We start from the raw sequence: 18,132 nt of genomic DNA on the forward strand, positions 1-18,132 counted from the left end.
GCCGGAAAAAAAAGTTCCGGCCAGCGCTAAGGGCTGGATCGGAGGCGGCTGACATCAGGACGTCGGCTGACGTCCATGACGTCACTCCGCTCGTCGCTATGGCGACGATGTAAGCAAAACAAGGAAGGCCGCTCATTGCGGCCTTCCTTGTTTATTCTGGGCGCCGGAGGCGATCGGAAGAACGCCTCCGGAGCGCCCTCTAGTGGGCTTTCATGCAGCCAACTTTTAGTTGGCTGCATGAAATAGTTTTTTTTGTATTTAAAAAAAATCCTCCCGCAGCCGCCCTGGCGATCTTAATAGAACGCCAGGGTGGTTAATTCACTAAGCGACACTGCTCAAGCAGCGCTGCTTAGTGTGGCAGCACAAGTGACATTTTCAAAGTAGGCATGCAACTGCTGTAGCATGCACTACTAACTAACTCGCGCTCCCTCAAAACGAACAGCTGCTTCAATTGTCCCACTCTAGACCCTGTCAGGTCCAGTGACTTTGTAAGATGAGATCCTCGCAATTTCATTGGCCCAATAGGCTGTCTATCACTTGTGCGGGGATCTCGTCCTAAAAGTGCGGGGATCTCGTCCTACAAAGTGAATCAACCCCCAAGTCAGCTAGCTAATTGTACAAGCTGTTAGTCGGTATTTCTCCTGTCTGGCTCTGGGAAATTGCGGCTGTTGCTGAAACCCAAGAGAAGCTGAAGACATGTTTGACACTCCCGCTACCCAGTGGATCAACTGTATAAACATCACCATAGCAACAGGGACGTGAGCCCTCTGCTGCGCATGCGCACTGTCCCAGTTTGAAACATATTGTATGGCTCTTACAGAAATACATTTTAAAATATGTAGCGCTTATGGCTTTCTCAGCCAAAAAGGTTCCTGACTCCGGCCATAGAGCCTTTCCGATCCTCTCTCTGTGCCCTCGGTCCACCGCTGTCCCCCGTGAAAGTTATGCGACCAACTGATTGAATATGTGTTCGGAACTCTTCATGAAGGTTTGGAAGTACTAAAATCCCTGAGTACATTCGAAGACGAGCGGGTCTTGACTGCGCACACATGAAGGCACACTCACGCATGCGCAGTATGAATGCCCTATGTCTTTGGAAGCACGGGGGGAGGAGCAATCCAGAGCCTTCCCTTTACGTAGGTGACTATTTTTTTTTTACAGGGTGGCTTCAGATTTGCTTTAAAGGAAACCTGAAGTGAGAGGGATATGGAAAAGTTGCTGTATTTCCTTTTACATCTTCAACAATGCAGATTGCCTGACTGTCCCGCTGGTCCTCTGCCTCTAATACTTCTACTCATAGACCCCGAACAAGCAAGTAAATGGGTGTTTCTGACAGAAATCTGACAGGATTAGCTGCATGCTTGTTTCTGGCATGTGATTCAGACACTACTGATGCATGAACGATTTGCAGGACTGCCAGGCAACTGGTATTGTTTAAAAGGAAATAAATATGGCAGCCTCCATATCACGTTCACTTCAGGTGTCCTTTAACAGGAATCACGTTTTTGGTGCGAAAATCATGTTTTACCATTTTTTTTACATCGTTTGTTTTCAGATTGTGTTTATATTCAGACTAATGACTTCAAATGAGTAAGCAAAAAATATCTACGAGTCTTACCTTCAGTGTCTACTAGACTGAATATCAGAGTGAATGCTGGGGGGGGAAAGGACAGAAGGTTAGAAGTTTATTAAGAATAGGCAGGTATATAATATTTTCTTGTTTATGTTCGGTTTACTTTACCTGGGAACAGTGGTGGCAGTGCCAGGAGAACATGGAGGAGTCTGTTCAGTGGGTACCATGCAGCTAGATTCCACTGGATGCATCTGAACCATGTCCATATACCCATCCTCATGAAATCTGTTACACTTGGACTCCTTGTCCCTATTAAAGACAAAGGCCTTGATTCATAAATGTGAGTGCGGTAGTTCAGAGATGGGCGGGAAATTACCACTAGCGGTAAATGAGGGTTTTTGCAGTGAATCCATAAAAAAATTCTGAGTGCGAGGTGAGATTGCGATAGCAGTCGGTAATGCTGGGTCTACACGTGCTGATCTTACTTATCAATCGAGCCGCATCAGCGGCTCGATTGATAAGATCCGACAGGTCCGATCTCGCTCGATTCCCCGCTCGACCCCCGCAAGTGGACAATAGCGGGAGATGGAGCGGAAGATAAGCGGCGCCGGCGGGGACAAGCGGGTATCGAACCCGACGCACGCGCAGACGAGCGGGGACGCGGTGGGTACGCGTGGGGATGCGGAAGAGTCGATCCGGCGGCTAATCCATCTAGATGGGGCTTTAGTGTGCGGTAAGTGTGCGGTGTGGTGCGGAAAGCTGTCGGTATAATTTGCTGAGTATGGTAGTTTGCCGCTGACTTCCTAATGACAAGGTGCATGCTGGGTAGAAGTGGGCAGTTTTAGACACGTAACTTATTTTTTATAATATATATATATGTATCGAACAGGTGATTAAAGCGCTGCATGAATTAGGCACGGCTATTCTTTCAATGCAATTTTCGGCTATATAACTCCTTGCCGGCCCGGACTGCATAGTATGGGCGCAATGTAAAGTAATGGTTAACAGCAAACGGTTATTACCTGATATATATATAATTTTTTTTTGATTTTTTTTTTGTAAATGTATGATATTACAACCACCCTTCCTCCTCTGTATCCTTAAAAATTCCATAACATTAAGGTGACAGGGCTCCATTTGTCACCTAAAATGCTACTGGGTAGAGCAAACTCGCCAGGTCTTTTCTGGTGATAACAACATGTTATTTATCGCTTCCTTCCTCCACCCCCCCCCCTTTTTTTTTAATGAATACACTTCAATTAGTTTACCGACACAAACAACGTTTTCATTACCGCGCTATTACCACACTTTTACCGCATGCGGTAAAACATGCGTAAAACATGAGTTAAATTTTATGAATCCACTATCAACAACATACCATGCAGTAATTTACCGCTTGGGCGATATAACGCATGCGGTAATGCTTTATGAATCGAGGCCAAAGACACTATAATGTCCTCAGAGCAGGAACAATGTAAAGGGGCCCATACACCTAACGATTTTCCAGCCGATATACGGCCAATTCGATCACAGTGATCAAATCGGCTGTGAAATTGCCGCACACACCGCTGACAGAACGATCGATTTCTGTCCGAAATCGATCGTTCCCGACGATCCGTCCGTGCAGAAGATTTTTCTCGATCGCCGGCGGGTCGGGAGTGCGTCGATAGCGGCGTTCGAATGCCCGACGACCGACGCAATACAGCGGGTATAAATTACCTGTTCCGGCCGGCACGAGTCCCCTGGTCCCGCTGTCTTCTTTCCGCGCTGGGTTCCGGACCGGCTGCGCAGCTACACAGAACTTCCTGTCCCGGCAGGAAGTTTAAACAGTAGAGCGCCCTCTACTGTTTAAACTTCCCCTGGACAGGAAGTTCAGTAGCTGCAGGAACGGTCAAGAGCCCGGAGCGGAGAAGAAGACAGCGGGGACTCGCGCTCGAACACGGTAAATCCAGCGCTGGAGACTTGGGCGCAGCAGCGCAGGAGACTTGGGCGCAGCCGGCGCCACCATAGGCCGTAATAGGAACTACGGCTATCGCAGGCACATGGAGTAACTTCAGCGCCGTCAGAAGACGGATCTGAAGTTGCTTTTAAAACAATAATTCGGCTTCCAGCTATTGCTGGAAGCCGAATTATTTCATTCCCCCACTATCCATGTCGGCCTGGAGGGGGAATAGTAATTAACACGGCCCGGACTTGTGCGGCAGCAGGATTAGCCATATACTGGCTGTGTCCTGCGCCCAAGTCTCCGGCGCCGTTCTCTCTCGTACGCCTCGCGCTGGCCGGAACAGGTAATGTATGCAGGGGGGGGGGGGGGGGGGGGGAAGCAGCTCCACAGATTGTGATCGGTTTCAGGCTGAAATCGATTCACAATCTGTTTGCAGTAAAGGCAGCCATACGATCCCTCTCTGATCAGATTCGATCAGAGAGGGATCTATCTGTTGGTCGAATCTGATGGCAAATCGACCAGTGTATGGCCACCTTAAGAGAGAGCGTCTTGGTCTCTTTCTAAAATGAGCTAGCTTAAAGGGGCACTATGGCAAAAATTGTAAAATTTAAAATATGTGCAAACAAACAAATAAGAAGTATGTTTTTTCCAGAGTAAAATGAGCCATGAATTACTTTTCTCCTATGTTGCTGTCACTTACAGAAGTAGGTAGTAGAAATCTGACAGAAGCGGCCATCTCTTCATGGGGGTATTCTTAGGGATGTATTTATTTTCAAAAGCACTTAGGGCTGATTCACACCCCAAGAGCTTTTTAAACACTAGAGATTTTAAAAAGGAACGCTCGCTGGTTGTCATACACATTCCTGATTGTGAGCGGAGCACAAGTATATCTCACCACCTCGTGTAACATCTCTGATTATGTGATGCTGCTGGAGGAGTCATAGAGAGGGCACGCTGCAACCCCGCTGAAGAGAGACTGTGACGCTGAGAGGTGCGTAAACTATACCACAATCCGCTCGCAATTTTGCATATGGGGGGGGAGCTATCTTATATTCTGGGCACATCTGCTATCTGTACTGGGGAGGGGGGCTACCTAGTACTAGGGAAACATATACCTACCTATACTTGGGGGGGCTAATACTTGGTGCATACCAAGTATAGTATAAGTATTACTACCTATACTGGGGCGGGCACAATCGGGGGAGGGGCATACTTTGGAATCCCTGCCGCTGGTGCTGGAGAACATTGACCCTATCCCTCCTAATTTCACCTTTTCTTTTTCTTTTCGGGGTGCTATATGCTCATCTAGGCAGTTAAGATAGTATCCGCAGTACAATACCCGGGAGCTGGCACCCAACTGTTTCAACTTGTTGAAGGAGCTGCTGTTTGCTAATGATATGCATTGGCTCAATGGCAGCACGTAACTTGTTTAACACTGTAACCATCTTCTTTAATGTCAGGTGGCCCTTCTTCCCTATATACAGTAGCAATAAAAAAATATGTAAACCCTTTGGAAGCGTGCATGAAAAAAAAAGCGCCAGGAAAAAAGGTCCCGGCTGGATAACGAAATGGCGCCAGTGAATAACGAAATTTTAATAACTATAAACATCATTGTCAAGCCTGGTTAACGATAAATACAGTTTTAAAAAAAACAGACGAAAGATGATAACAAAAAGATATTAACGTTAAAAATCATTACGTAACTCAACATTACTGCTTAACCCAACCCTACTCTCACACAGAGCCCTCCCCTGGTGGTGCCTAAAACTAACCACTCCCCTGGTGGCGCCTAACGCTAACCACCCCCCTGGTGTTTCCTTAAACTAACCACTCCCCTGGTGGTGCCTAACCCTAACCACTCCCCCTGGTTGTGCCTAATCCTAACCACTCCCTCTGCAGAAACACCCTTTTACACATAGAAATAATAATATCTTTGATAACGTAAAATATGTACATACAAACGAAATATGACAAAAACTATAACGTTGCAAGCTTCTAAAACAATAACCTACTTCAAAAACTGTACTGTTGTAATGTTGTTAACGATATTTATCGGGCGCCATGTTTTATGATTTTTCCTAGTATTAACGATAATTGCATTAGAGTCTTTTCGCCCTTTCGCCAACTAGCCGCCAGCGCCTTTTTTTCCTGCTACCCTTTGGAATTATATGGATTTCTGCACAAATTGGTCATACAATTTGATCTGATCTTCATCTAAGTCAGGGGTCCCCAAAGTTTTGGGTCGAGGGCCGGGTCAACATACTTCAGACTGCTGGGGGGCCAGAGTATACATACAATGATGTAGAAGTCTTTGCGGGCCAGACAGTGAAGCATACCCAGGTGACAACCTGCAGTGGACCTGATGTGGAATTTGATTGGAAACCAGCGAATTACTGCTTTCTGGCTTCCATGTGGATGGGTAGTGCCAGCACTGCTATTCTATATGCAGACCACCAATATTTAAAGATGTAGCTGACCGCATCTATAAGTAATACATTTTGTGTGTGGGGGGGCCGGTAAAAAAGCCTCAGGGGGCCTCATTCGGCCCGCGGGCCTTAGTTTGGACTTAATTTAAATAATTAAATGTTTCCATGTTTTTATTGAACATACCATGTAAACATTCACAGTGCAGGCGGAAAAAATATGTGAACCCTTGGATTTAATAACTGGTTGAACCTCCTTTGGCAGCAATAACTTCAATCAAACGTTTCCTGTAGTTGCAGATCAGATCAGAGGCGTATCTGGGTAATATGGCGCCTAGGGCAAACAGTGGAATTGCACCCCCCCCCCCCCCCCCACACACACACACACACACACACACACACTGCCGTCAGAGCCCCCTTTGTCTGTAAAAACAGAATCCTTTCTTCTTCGGTACCTTTGTTTTTTGTTGTCTGTGTTTTTTTTTCCACAGGGGATGTTGCCGGATGCTTTTCAGAAATATCTCTACTATATTAGAATTAAGTAGCCATGTGCCTCGAGATTAAATAAATGAATAGTCACATGCTTCCAGATAGATTAACAACCACTACAGCGGAGGTGCCCACACTTTTTCGGCTTGTGAGCTACTTTAAAAAAATAGCAAGTCAAAATGATCCACCGATGTGCAATTTTAGGAGCACACTTGTATATACAGAATGGAAAATGTAGTGGGGTCGGGATCCATGAAGCCCTTCGCGATCTACCTTATGGGCACCTCTGCACTACAGCAAAACATTCTCCCATAGGACCCAAAACGCACCTGCTACCAGATAAAAGAATCAAGTAGTTCCATGCCTCTAGATAAAAGAATCAAGTAGTTCAATACCGCCCAATTAAAATATTGAAATCATGTGCTTCCAGATAAAAGGATATGGTAGTCACAAGCATCCAGATAAAACAAGTAGTCACACATCTTCAGATAACATGATTAAGTAGCCAGGTCCCTCACGATAAACAAATCAAATAGCCAGCTGTGACAAGATAAGATAATTAGCCTACCCTATATGTTCCTCAGATAACAGGGTATATAGGCTCATACACACGTTGGATTTTTCCAAATGACCGGTCGTTTGGAAAAATCCAACGTGTGTATGAGCCGTAAGGCTCGTACACACGCTGTACTACAGGGAACGACAGGTCCGTCAGACCCTCCCGCTGGGCGTGTGTACAGTCTGTCAGGCAGACTGAAAAGGCTGTTTCTGAACGATCCGTTGAGCGAACAGCCTAATCAGTCTGCCGACAGTGCGTACACACGCACTACTGTTGGCTGAAAGTCCGCCCAACGGGAGGGTCTGACGGACGCATCGTTGGCTTCCGTAGTGCGTGTGTATTCACCTTTATGCTGGGCATACATGGCAAGTTTGTATCCTTATCACTCAAGCCGCGGCTCAATTGATAATATCCGACAGGTCCGATGACCTGCCGGATAGATTCCCTGCTCGATCGCGCGGACGCGGCGGGAGTCGATCCGGCGGCTAATCGGCCGCCGGATCGACCCGTGTATGCCCAGCATAAAGCTGGCCATACACTAGGCCGATTCCCCCGCCGATCGACAGCTGATTTGATCACTGGGATCGAATCTGCTGTCAAATCGTTGACGTTAACGCAAAATTTCGATCTATTTCGTCCCAAAATAGATCGGTCCCGTCGATTGCTCCATGCGGGAAATTACCGTCGATCGCCCGCGGGTAGGGAGCGCGTCGCTAGCGGCGTTCGAGTGCCCGACGACCGACGCAATACAGCTGCAATACATTACCTTCTCCGCCGGCGCGACTCCCCCGGTCTCCACTGTCTTCTTCTCCGCGCTGGTCTCCGGGTCCGGCAGGCTTCACTTCTTCCTGTCCCGGCAGGAAATTAAAACAGTAGAGGGCGCTCTACAGGGGCGTCGCTAGCCCTATTTTGGGGGGGCACTACCCCCAATCTGTCCTGGGGTGCCACGGATCTCTTCCCCAGCCGCCACCCCCTCTGTCAGTGGCTCCCTCCAGCCGCCGCCGCGTCACTCAGACCTCGATCAGGCGGCGAGCCGGCGACCAATCGTGCGGGCGCTAGGACCCAGCGCCCGCACTGATATGCGGAAGTGACATCACTTCCGCATATAGAGCGGGTGCGTCCGGCGCCCGCTCGTACTGGTCGGGTCACCGCTGATCCTGAGGTCTGACTGACACACACTGTCTGCAAGGTAAGGGGGGAGCGGCTGCGGCTAGAGGGGGGGGGAGAGGGGGGGGGCTCCCTGTCACTCACTCACTACCTAAAGGGGCTCCCTGTCACTCACTCACTGCCTAAAGGGGCTCCCTGGCACTCACTCACTACCTAAAGGGGCTCCCTGTCACTCACTCACTCACTCCCTAAAGGGGCTCCCTGGCACTCACTCACTACCTAAAGGGGCTCCCTGTCACTCACTCACTACCTAAAGGGGCTCCCTGGCACTCACTCACTACCTAAAGGGGCTCCCTGGCACTCACTCACTACCTAAAGGGGCTCCCTGGCACTCACTCACTACCTAAAGGGCCTCCCTGTCACTCACTCACTGCCTAATGGGGCTCCCTGTCACTCACTCACTTCCTAAAGGGGCTCCCTGGCACTCACTCACTCCCTAATGGGGCTCCCTGGCACTCACTCACTACCTAAAGGGCCTCCCTGTCACTCACTCACTCCCTAAAGGGGCTCCCTGTCACTCACTCACTCCCTAAAGGGGCTCCCTGGCACTCACTCACTCCCTAATGGGGCTCCCTGGCACTCACTCACTACCTAAAGGGGCTCCCTGGCACTCACTCACTTCCTAAAGGGGCTCCCTGCGACTCACTCACTACCTAAAGAGACTCCCTGTCACTCACTCACTACCTAAAGGGGACTCCCTGTCACTCACTCACTCCCTAATGGGGCTCCCTGTCACTCACTCACTACCTAAAGGGGCTCCCTGGCACTCACTCACTACCTAAAGGGCCTCCCTGTCACTCACTCACTCCCTAAAGGGGCTCCCTGTCACTCACTCACTCCCTAAAGAGGCTCCCTGGCACTCACTCACTCCCTAATGGGGCTCCCTGGCACTCACTCACTACCTAAAGGGGCTCCCTGGCACTCACTCACTGCCTAATGGGGCTCCCTGTCACTCACTCACTACCTAAAGGGCCTCCCTGTCACTCACTCACTCCCTAAAGGGGCTCCCTGTCACTCACTCACTTCCTAAAGGGGCTCCCTGTGACTCACTCACTACCTAAAGGGACTCCCTGTCACTCACTCACTCCCTAATGGGGCTCCCTGTCACTCACTCACTACCTAAAGGGGCTCCCTGTCACTCACTCACTGCCTAAAGGGGCTCCCTGGCACTCACTCACTGCCTGAAGGGGCTCCCTGGCACTCACTCACTGCCTGAAGGGGCTCCCTGGCACTCACTCACTGCCTGAAGGGGCTCCCTGGCATTCACTCACTGCCTGAAGGGGCTCCCTGGCACTCACTCACTGCCTAAAGGGGCTCCCTGGCACTCACTCACTACCTAAGGGGGCTCCCTGGCACTCACTCACTACCTAAGGGGGCTCCCTGGCACTCACTCACTACCTAAAGGGGCTCCCTGGCACTCATTCACTACCTAAAGGGGCTCCCTGTCACTCACTATCGGGGTCCCTGTCACTCACTACCTAACTGGAGGTGCCTGTCACTTACTAGCTAACATGGGGGTCCCTGTCACCCACTACCTAACTTGGGGGGCTACCATATTAAGGGGGCATTCTGCCTATTTATGTGAAATGCTGTCTATTTATGTGCCTCATGACTGCTGAATTTGTCTTGTTGGGAGCCTTATGATTTGTTGAGGGCCTCAAGATTGCTGAATTTGTCTTGTTGGGGGCCTCATGATTGCTGAATTTGTCTTGTTGGGGGCCTCATGATTTGTTGGAGGCCTCATGATTGCTGAATTTGTCTTGTTGGGGGCCTCATAGTTTTTGGGGGCCTCATGATTGCTGAATTTGTCTTGTTGGGGGCCTCATGATTGCTGAATTTGTCTTGTTGGGGGTCACATTGCTAACTGCGAGACTATGGGAAAAGCTGAATCTTTATCATATGAGACAATAGCATTAAACCTACTTTTTTAGCTTTTTAAAACAGAAAATAAAACTGGGAGGTTCTAAAAAATTGAATACATTTTTCAGGAGTAGGATGGATGAAATTGTTTATCTTCACAGTTTATTTTCAACTTGGATTTTCCATAATGTTCATGTATGAGTTAAAACATTTGTACAGTATTTAGTTTAAATTGCTGTTGCCATTTTGCGATAGATAAGTGACTTTTGGGTTGCAGTTTGGGCACTCGGCCTCCAAAAGGTTCGCCACCACTGTCATAATCTAATGTCCCACCATTGCTAGGTTCATGTAAATTTGTCTCCACCCGTTACCACACCTATATTCTGGTCCATGGCCCACCCATTTTTCGGTGCGGCGCGATAAGCACGCCGCACAACGTGATCCTCATATTTTTGGCACGCTAGCTGCAGTGTGCTGAATTCTGCTGCCTACAGTATGTACAGTATACACTGTTCTCTAGTGCCTGCACTGTGTGCTGATTTACCTCCAGTGTGTACAGTGTAAGGTGTTACTCTGTGCCTTTACTGATTGTAAACCAGCTGTATTGTATGCTGATCCCTGCTACTTTCAGTATGTACAGTATTAGCTGTAAAGCCTGGTACACACATACAATTTTGATTAGCCAATTTTAGCTCTGTTCATAAAATTCATTGTCTGTTGGCCCACTTACTGCACGGGGGTGGTAAAATTGAGGGTCAGTGATTGACCAATCAAAATTGTATGTGCGTATACATCTTTGATCTATGCCTATACTGATTGTAAATTATCTAAATAAAGGACAGGGGGCTCCATCCAATATTTCGATGGGCAGGCCCGTTATCTGTAGCTTACACCACTGCTAAATTCATGCACATTTGGCCCCACCCATGGCCACGTCCACTCACCTCGTGGCCACGCCCATTTTTTGCCGTGGCACGCGCATATAACTCCCCGCCTGGTGCCCACAGGTGCCCCCGATCTCCAAGGACCCTAGAAACGCCCCTGGCGCTCTACTGTTTAAACTTCCCCCAGACAGGAAGAAGTGAAGCCTGCCGGATCCGGAGACCAGACCAGAGCGGAGAAGAAGACAGCGGAGACTGGGGGGAGTCGCGCCGGCCGGAGCAGGTAATGTATCCGGGGGAGGGGGGGGCGACAGCACCACCTTCACCACAGATTGTGAACGGTTTCAGGCTGAAATCGATTCACAATCTGTTTGCAGTAAAGGCAGCCATACGATCCCTCTCTGATCAGATTCGATCAGAGAGGGATCTACAGTGGCTTGCAAAAGTATTCGGCCCCCTTGAAGTTTTCCACATATTGTCATATTACTGCCACAAACATGAATCAATTTTATTGGAATTCCACGTGAAAGACCAATACAAAGTGGTGTACATGTGAGAAGTGGAACGGAAATCATACATGATTCCAAACATTTTTTTACATATAAATAACTGCAAAGTGGGGTATGCGTAATTATTCGGTCCCCCTGAGCCAATACTTTGTAGAACCACTTTTTGCTGCAATTACAGCTGCCAGTCTTTTAGGGTATGTCTCTACCAGCTTTGCACATATAGAGACTGAAATCCTTGCCCATTCTTCTTTGCAAAACAGCTCCACCTCAGTCAGATTAGATGGACAGCGTTTGTGAACAGCAGTTTTCAGATCTTGCCACAGATTCTCGATTGGATTTAGATCTGAACCTTGACTGGGCCATTCTAACACATGGATATGTTTTGTTTTAAACCATTCTATTGTTGCCCTGGCTTTATGTTTAGGGTTGTTGTCCTGATGGAAGGTGAACCTCCTCCCCAGTCTCAAGTCTTTTGCAAACTCCAAGAGGTTTTCTTCCAAGATTGCCCTGTATTTGGCTCCATCCATCTTCCCATCAACTCTGACCAGCTTCCCTGTCCCTGCTGAGGAGAAGCATCCCCAGAGCATGATGCTGCCACCACCATATTTGACAGGGGAGATGGTGCGTTCTCAGTGATGTGCAGTGTTAGTTTTCTGCCACACATAGCTTTTTGCATTTTGGCCAAAACGTTCTATTTTGGTCTCATCTGACCAGAGCACCTTCTTCCACATGTTTGCTGTGTCCCCCACATGGCTTGTGGCAAACAGTGGCTGTCTTTTTGCCACTCTTCCATAAAGGCCAACTTTGTGCAGTGCACGACTTATAGTTGTCCTATGGACAGATTACCCCACCTGAGCTGTAGATCTCTGCAGCTCGTCCAGAGTCACCATGGGCCTCTTGACTGCATTTTTGATCAGCGCTCTCCTTGTTCGGCCTGTGAGTTTAGGTGGGAAGCCTTGTCTTGGTAGGTTTACAGTTGTGCCATACTCCTTCCATTTGTGAATGATCGCTTGAACAGTGCTCCGTGGGATGTTCAAGGCTTTGGAAATCTTTTGCAGCCTAAGCCTGCTTTAAATGTCTCAATAACTTTATCCCTGACCTGTCTGGAGTGTTCTTTGGACTTCATGGTGTTGTTGCTCCCAAGATTCTCTTAGACAAGCTCTGAGGCCGTCACAGAGCAGCTGTATTTGTACTGACATTAGATTACACACAGGTGCACTCCATTTAGTCATTAGCACTCATCAGGCAATGTCTATGGGCAACTGACTGCACTCAGACCAAAGGGGGCTGAATAATTACGCACAACCCACTTTGCAGTTATTTATTTGTAAAAAAAATGTTTGGAATCATGTATGATTTTCGTTCCACTTCTCATGCGTACACCACTTTGTATTGGTCTTTCACGTGGAATTCCAATAAAATTGATTCAGGTTTGTGGCAGTAATATGACAAAATGTGGAAAACTTCAAGGGGGCCGAATACTTTTGCAAGCCACTGTATCTGTTGGTCAAATCTGATGGCAAATCGACCAGTGTATGGCTACCTTTAGGCACTCACAACTTTTCTTGTGAAACACCTTAAAAAAATCTCATGCTATTGTTCAAGCAGCTGATAAGACTGATGAGAAGTCAATCCAAATGTTCGGAGCAGTGCTTTCAGCGCTGTTAGATTTGGGCGCAGCCAGCGCCGCCATAGACTATAAAGGGATTCAGTCTATAGTGGCGCTCAGTGAGTAACGTCGGCGCCGTCAGAAGACGGAGCCGAGGTTGCTGAAAAATCATAATAATTCGGCTTCCAGCAATAGCTGGAAGCCGAATTATTTCATTCCCCCACTATCCATGGCGGCCTGGAGGGGGAATAGTAATTAATTCGGCCCGGACTTGTGCAGAAGCAGGACCAGCCATATAACAGCTGGATCCTGCGCCCAAGTCTACCAGCGCCGAATTCAAATGTACTCCAAATGTTGAATTGACTTCTTATCAGTCTTATGAGCTGCTTGAACAATAGCAAGAGATTTTTTTTAGGTGTTTCACAAGAAAAGTTGTGAGAACCTAATGCTGGGGATACACTGGTCGATTCGGCGGCCGATTAGCCGCCTGATCGACTCCCGCCGCGTCCCCGTTCAGATCGATTCCCACTCGTCCCCACGGGCGCTTCCTTATTTTCCGCTCGACTCCCTGCTATTGTCCGCCCACGGGGATCGAGCGGGGTCATCGGACCTGTCGTAAATTATCAATCGAGACATCAGTGGCTCGATTGATAAGGGGGAAAACGTCCCGTGTATCCCCAGCATAAAAGACTGCTGTTGAGTATGTGTATGGGGCTCTTTAGCTGACACTATCAAGGTGTGTACACACGCACTACTGTAAGGAATGACGGGTTCGTCAGACCCTCCCGCTGGGTGGGCATTTCAGTAATAGTAGAGTGTGTGTACAGTCTGTCGGCAGACATGTTTCTGAACGATCCACTGAGCGGATCGTTCAGAAACAGCCTTATCAGTCTGCAGACAGACTTTACACACGCACTACTGTCGGGAGAACGCTGCCAGCGGGAGGGTCTGACGGACCCGTCGTTCTCTATAGTAGTGCGTGTGTGCGCACCTTTAAAGTCATCTTTACAGGACAGCCACTCCTAGGGAGAGTAGAAGCAGTGCTGACCTTTCCCCATTTATAGACCATTTGTCTCACTGTGGACTGATGAACTGCAAAGCTTTTGGAGATACTTTTATAACCCTTTCCAGTTTTATGCACGTCAACAATTCTTTATCGTAGATCTTCTGAGAGCTATTTTGTGCTAGGTATCATTCATATCAGGCATTGCTTCTTGGGAAAAGCAAACCCAAAACTGGTGTGTGTTTTTTATAGGGCAGGACAGCTTTAACCAACACCTCCAATCTCATCTCATTGATTGGACTCCAGCTGGCTGACACCTCACTCCAATTAGCTCTTGGAGATGTCATTAGTCTGGGGTTCACATACTTTTTCCATCTGCACTGTGAATGTTTACATGGTTTGTTCAATAAAAACATGGAAACATTTAATTATTTGTATGATAGTAGTTTAAGCAGACTGTGATTGTCTATTGTTGTGACTTAGATGAGGATCAGATCACATTTTATGGCCAATTTGTGGAGAAATCCATATAATTCCAAAGGGTTAACATACTTTTTCTTGCTACTGTATCCCTGAACATGTATAATGAGGTGAGCAGAGCTGCATCTTGGGGGATTTACCAGTCAATAGGCAAGTCTGTAATCCCGTACACATGGTGGATGAAGATTGGCCAATAACGACCACCGCTGCTGAGAATCCAGTGTGTGTACAGCAGCTCTTGACTCCCCTCGGCCCGGTGGATCACTTAGATTGTTCTATGTCTGAAAGCATTGTTTTCCCCACTTACCCCACCCACCACATGCCATCACTCCCTCACCATAAAACCAATAGAGCAGTATAAGGGACTAAAAGAGACCAAACGCCCTCCTACTAAAAAGCAGTGCTCAGTGTAATTTGCCTGTTTTACAACAGAAGGTATTTGAGATAATTCAGTTTTGGTGAGCAATAGCGGTAAAATGTATAAACTAGCTACAGGGGCATAAAGAGATAATTTGCATGTTCAGTAGTGATGCATTGTCAGTAACCACAGTTGCTCACTTAAAGGGAACCAGTGATGAACGTTTCACACAAAATAAACATATCAGTCGATAGCTTGTAAAGAATAAATGCTCTACCTGATAATTTCGCTCTGGTGTGCCTTTTTTAGTGTTTTTTATCCATTATTGCTCCAGGAAAAATCCAATATGGCCGCCGGCTCATATCCCTTCTGCTTCCGGGTTATGAGTTGTTCTGGATGTGCTGTCTAGGCTATATGAGACTAGGCTGCTATCTAGGCTATATGAGAAAGGCTGCTGCAGCCTATCATCTGTGTGCTTTCATTTTGGTATGATGTGCAGCTGCCTGTAGGAAGTGTCACTCATAGGAATGAAACTGCAGTCATCATCATTATCTATGCAGAGTGCACACAGAGCACACAGATCTTATTGCAGCCACACTTGTCTGTTTCAGAGATTCTCTCTCAGCAGCAGCAGCAGCCCCTCCCATGTCATCACAGCTCTCAGTATGCAAAGCAGGAAATCTGAGCCAGGAGGTGGCAGGCTTGGGCTTGAAAAGACTCCACAGAAGAGTGACTCAGCTATAATGATTCCAGGTCAAGCCTAGACTGAGCCAGTCGGGGATTCTTATCACAGCTGATAATAGACTAATTAAGCAGATACGAATGAAACTAAAAGCAGGGTAGGTGTTTACTGTCATGTTCCCACTGATAAATGTAATAAAATACATGAGGGTGCTTCGTCTCTGGTTCTCTTTAAAGCTGAATTATCTCAAACACCTTCTGTTTTAAGAAGGCAAATTACACTGAACACAGAGTCAGACACACACAGACAGACAAATAAGCAGACTGACAAATAATGACCTCTGACAAATCTGAGGCAATGAACATCGTTTCAGGCAGCAGAACCAGGAGGACCTAAACAAGAAAACATGGCCAAAGAGTTGAAACAAATTTATGATATAGTTCATGTTTTAGAGTTGAATATATAAAAAAAATCCAAAGCAAAAAGACAGAGCACTGTAAATAGACGCCCACTTATTTGGGAAGATGTTATGATGGACATAAGCAGTGCCGAATGTGATGGGTATCAACAGCATTCAATGTTTGGAAGATCAAGGCATATAAGTCTGTCAATGGTTATACAGGTATTAGCTATAAGTTGAATGTTGAAGATCATGCCATGCTACGTCTGTACAGGGATCCTCAGTCTTCTGCATTCAACACATCTCAGATAACTTGCAGTTGGCCATGTTAGATATTTTTGACTGACTGCTTTCTATCTGCCCATAATGGAAAGCTTTCTGTTCCTCCTCTACCCCTACCCCACCCCTTACACCAACACACACCAAACTGGGAACATGCCAGTCAGAGCATGGAGATGAGTTTTGCATAACTGGCCAAAACTCATTTAAGGTGGCCATACACTGCATGTCATGTGATAGACATCGGAAGCCGCATAGGCAGCATGGTGCGGCTATATAGAGTAGTGAGGAGGACATGTCCCACCGCCAGAATGAGGTAAAGCACCAAGCTCCGCTGCGGCTACTCTGCAAAATGTGTGTGTGGCGGTGGTTGGTGGTGGTGGGGGGTTGTAGAGAGTTTGAAAGCACACTTAAGGTACCTCAAATGCCATTACTTTGCACCCAAAGACCAGGCCGCCCTAGTCCCCAGGCCCCCCTGCCATAGTGAGGGTTGTTGGGGCTCTTGTTATGTCCCTAGGGGAGAGCAGTATCAGTTGGGGGGCCTGTCAGTGGCTCTAAGCCGACCGCATAGACACCATCACACCCATGACTGCCCCCGAATAGTTGCCCTGTCCGACCAGTAATGTCGGTCCATGTCGGCCAAAAATCGATCAAAATTACGATCAAGCGGCATGTTGGGGCATCAATCCTTGAAACTGTAAATTTGGTCAAATAAATGTGATTGTGATAAACATGAATGGAATTTTTGAGGAGCTTGTCTGATTTGGAGCTTAGTATAGTGCACATAGCAGAGAGATTCACAATGTCACAGATACCTCGGATTTTCTGTGTCCTCTGTTTCATCTGCTACATCATGGAAGGAAATTAGTGCAGCTCTTTCTATTACATAAGAAGACAATATCACAATAAAATAAAATCAGGTATGAAAAATGAGGGCATTTGAGTAGCTTCCTATAATATGTCTTTATTTTCTAGGTTTACACCACTTGAGATGGGATGCTTTTATGTCTTCTGGCACATCTAAACTTTAGTTGTTCAACAATAACAATTACTTCACAGGTGGAACTCAAGGACCAAATGGTTGCATTATTTTATGACAGGAACTAATGTCCCACCGAGGGGGAAGAGTTTAAGAGATTGACAGCGGCGGGTAAAAAAAAAGTGTTCCCATGCCTGGTGGTCTTGGTGGGCCTACTAGTGGCCGGAAGGTCAGGACAACTCATACATATGTCTCCAAGACATGCGTGCATAGTGGGGGCGGTGCTATGTCTCACTATGTAGGAACACTCATGTTGTTGAGGTAAATGTTACAGGCATCAAATTTGTTTACCAGACATAAGCACGGTTGATCTCCTGCACTAGCTAGTAGGTAATTAGTAGAAGTCAATAGTAGGTAGTTAGGGCCCTTTCACACCAGAGGGATTTTTCGGCGTTTTAACGCCACGGCCGAAGTTGGCGTTTTGCTAGGTAAAAGAAAGTCCATAGACTTTCATTTTACCTTTCACATCTAACTCGGCGTTTTGGAGCGTTGCGTTTCAACGCTCCCAGGAGCTTTTTCAGGGCTGTTAACAGCCGAAGTTGGCTGTTGGCGTTTCAATGATAGTCAATGGAAAACGCCAACTTCAGCGTTTTCAAAGCCTTTTCAAAGCGTTTTACAGCTATCTTGTTCACTTATTTTTATAGAAGAAAAAAAAAAGGACGTTTTCATATGGGCTGTAAAACTCTTTCAAAAGGCTTTGAAAACGCTTTGAAAACGCTATGTATTGGCGTTAAGCAAAAGGCGGACTTTCAGCCTTTTCTACCGCAGCCTCTAGTGTGAAAGAGCCCTAAGGTGCCCAAAACTATATAAAAGAATTGAATGTTTAAAAAGGAGAGGTATGGTTGGTTTAATTCTCCCGTTGATCATAGAGCAGCC

General features: G+C 47.1%; 1 protein-coding gene across 9 annotated transcripts in view; it reads right to left on the minus strand.

The window, feature by feature from the left end:
• LOC137538056 (protein starmaker-like) overlaps nt 1-18,132 on the minus strand; it is a 131,650-nt gene that overhangs the window by 18,640 nt on the left and 94,878 nt on the right. For 2 of the 9 annotated variants that reach the window (XM_068260016.1, XM_068260015.1), the window contains exons 14-17: nt 17,033-17,096; nt 15,877-15,930; nt 1,742-1,882; nt 1,619-1,654 (exon numbers count right to left, since the gene is read on the minus strand). In XM_068260016.1, coding sequence (XP_068116117.1) covers nt 1,621-1,654; nt 1,742-1,882; nt 15,877-15,930; nt 17,033-17,096 — 293 coding nt within the window. In that variant the 3' untranslated portion in view covers nt 1,619-1,620. Of the gene's footprint in view, nt 1-1,618; nt 1,655-1,741; nt 1,883-15,876; nt 15,931-17,032; nt 17,097-18,132 lie in introns of those variants that run through there. The other 7 variants (XM_068260019.1, XM_068260017.1, XM_068260018.1 and 4 more) reach the window with 7 other exon arrangements.

The sequence above is a fragment of the Hyperolius riggenbachi genome, chromosome 11, assembly GCF_040937935.1.
Source record: "Hyperolius riggenbachi isolate aHypRig1 chromosome 11, aHypRig1.pri, whole genome shotgun sequence".
Classification (NCBI taxonomy): Eukaryota; Metazoa; Chordata; class Amphibia; order Anura; family Hyperoliidae; genus Hyperolius; species Hyperolius riggenbachi.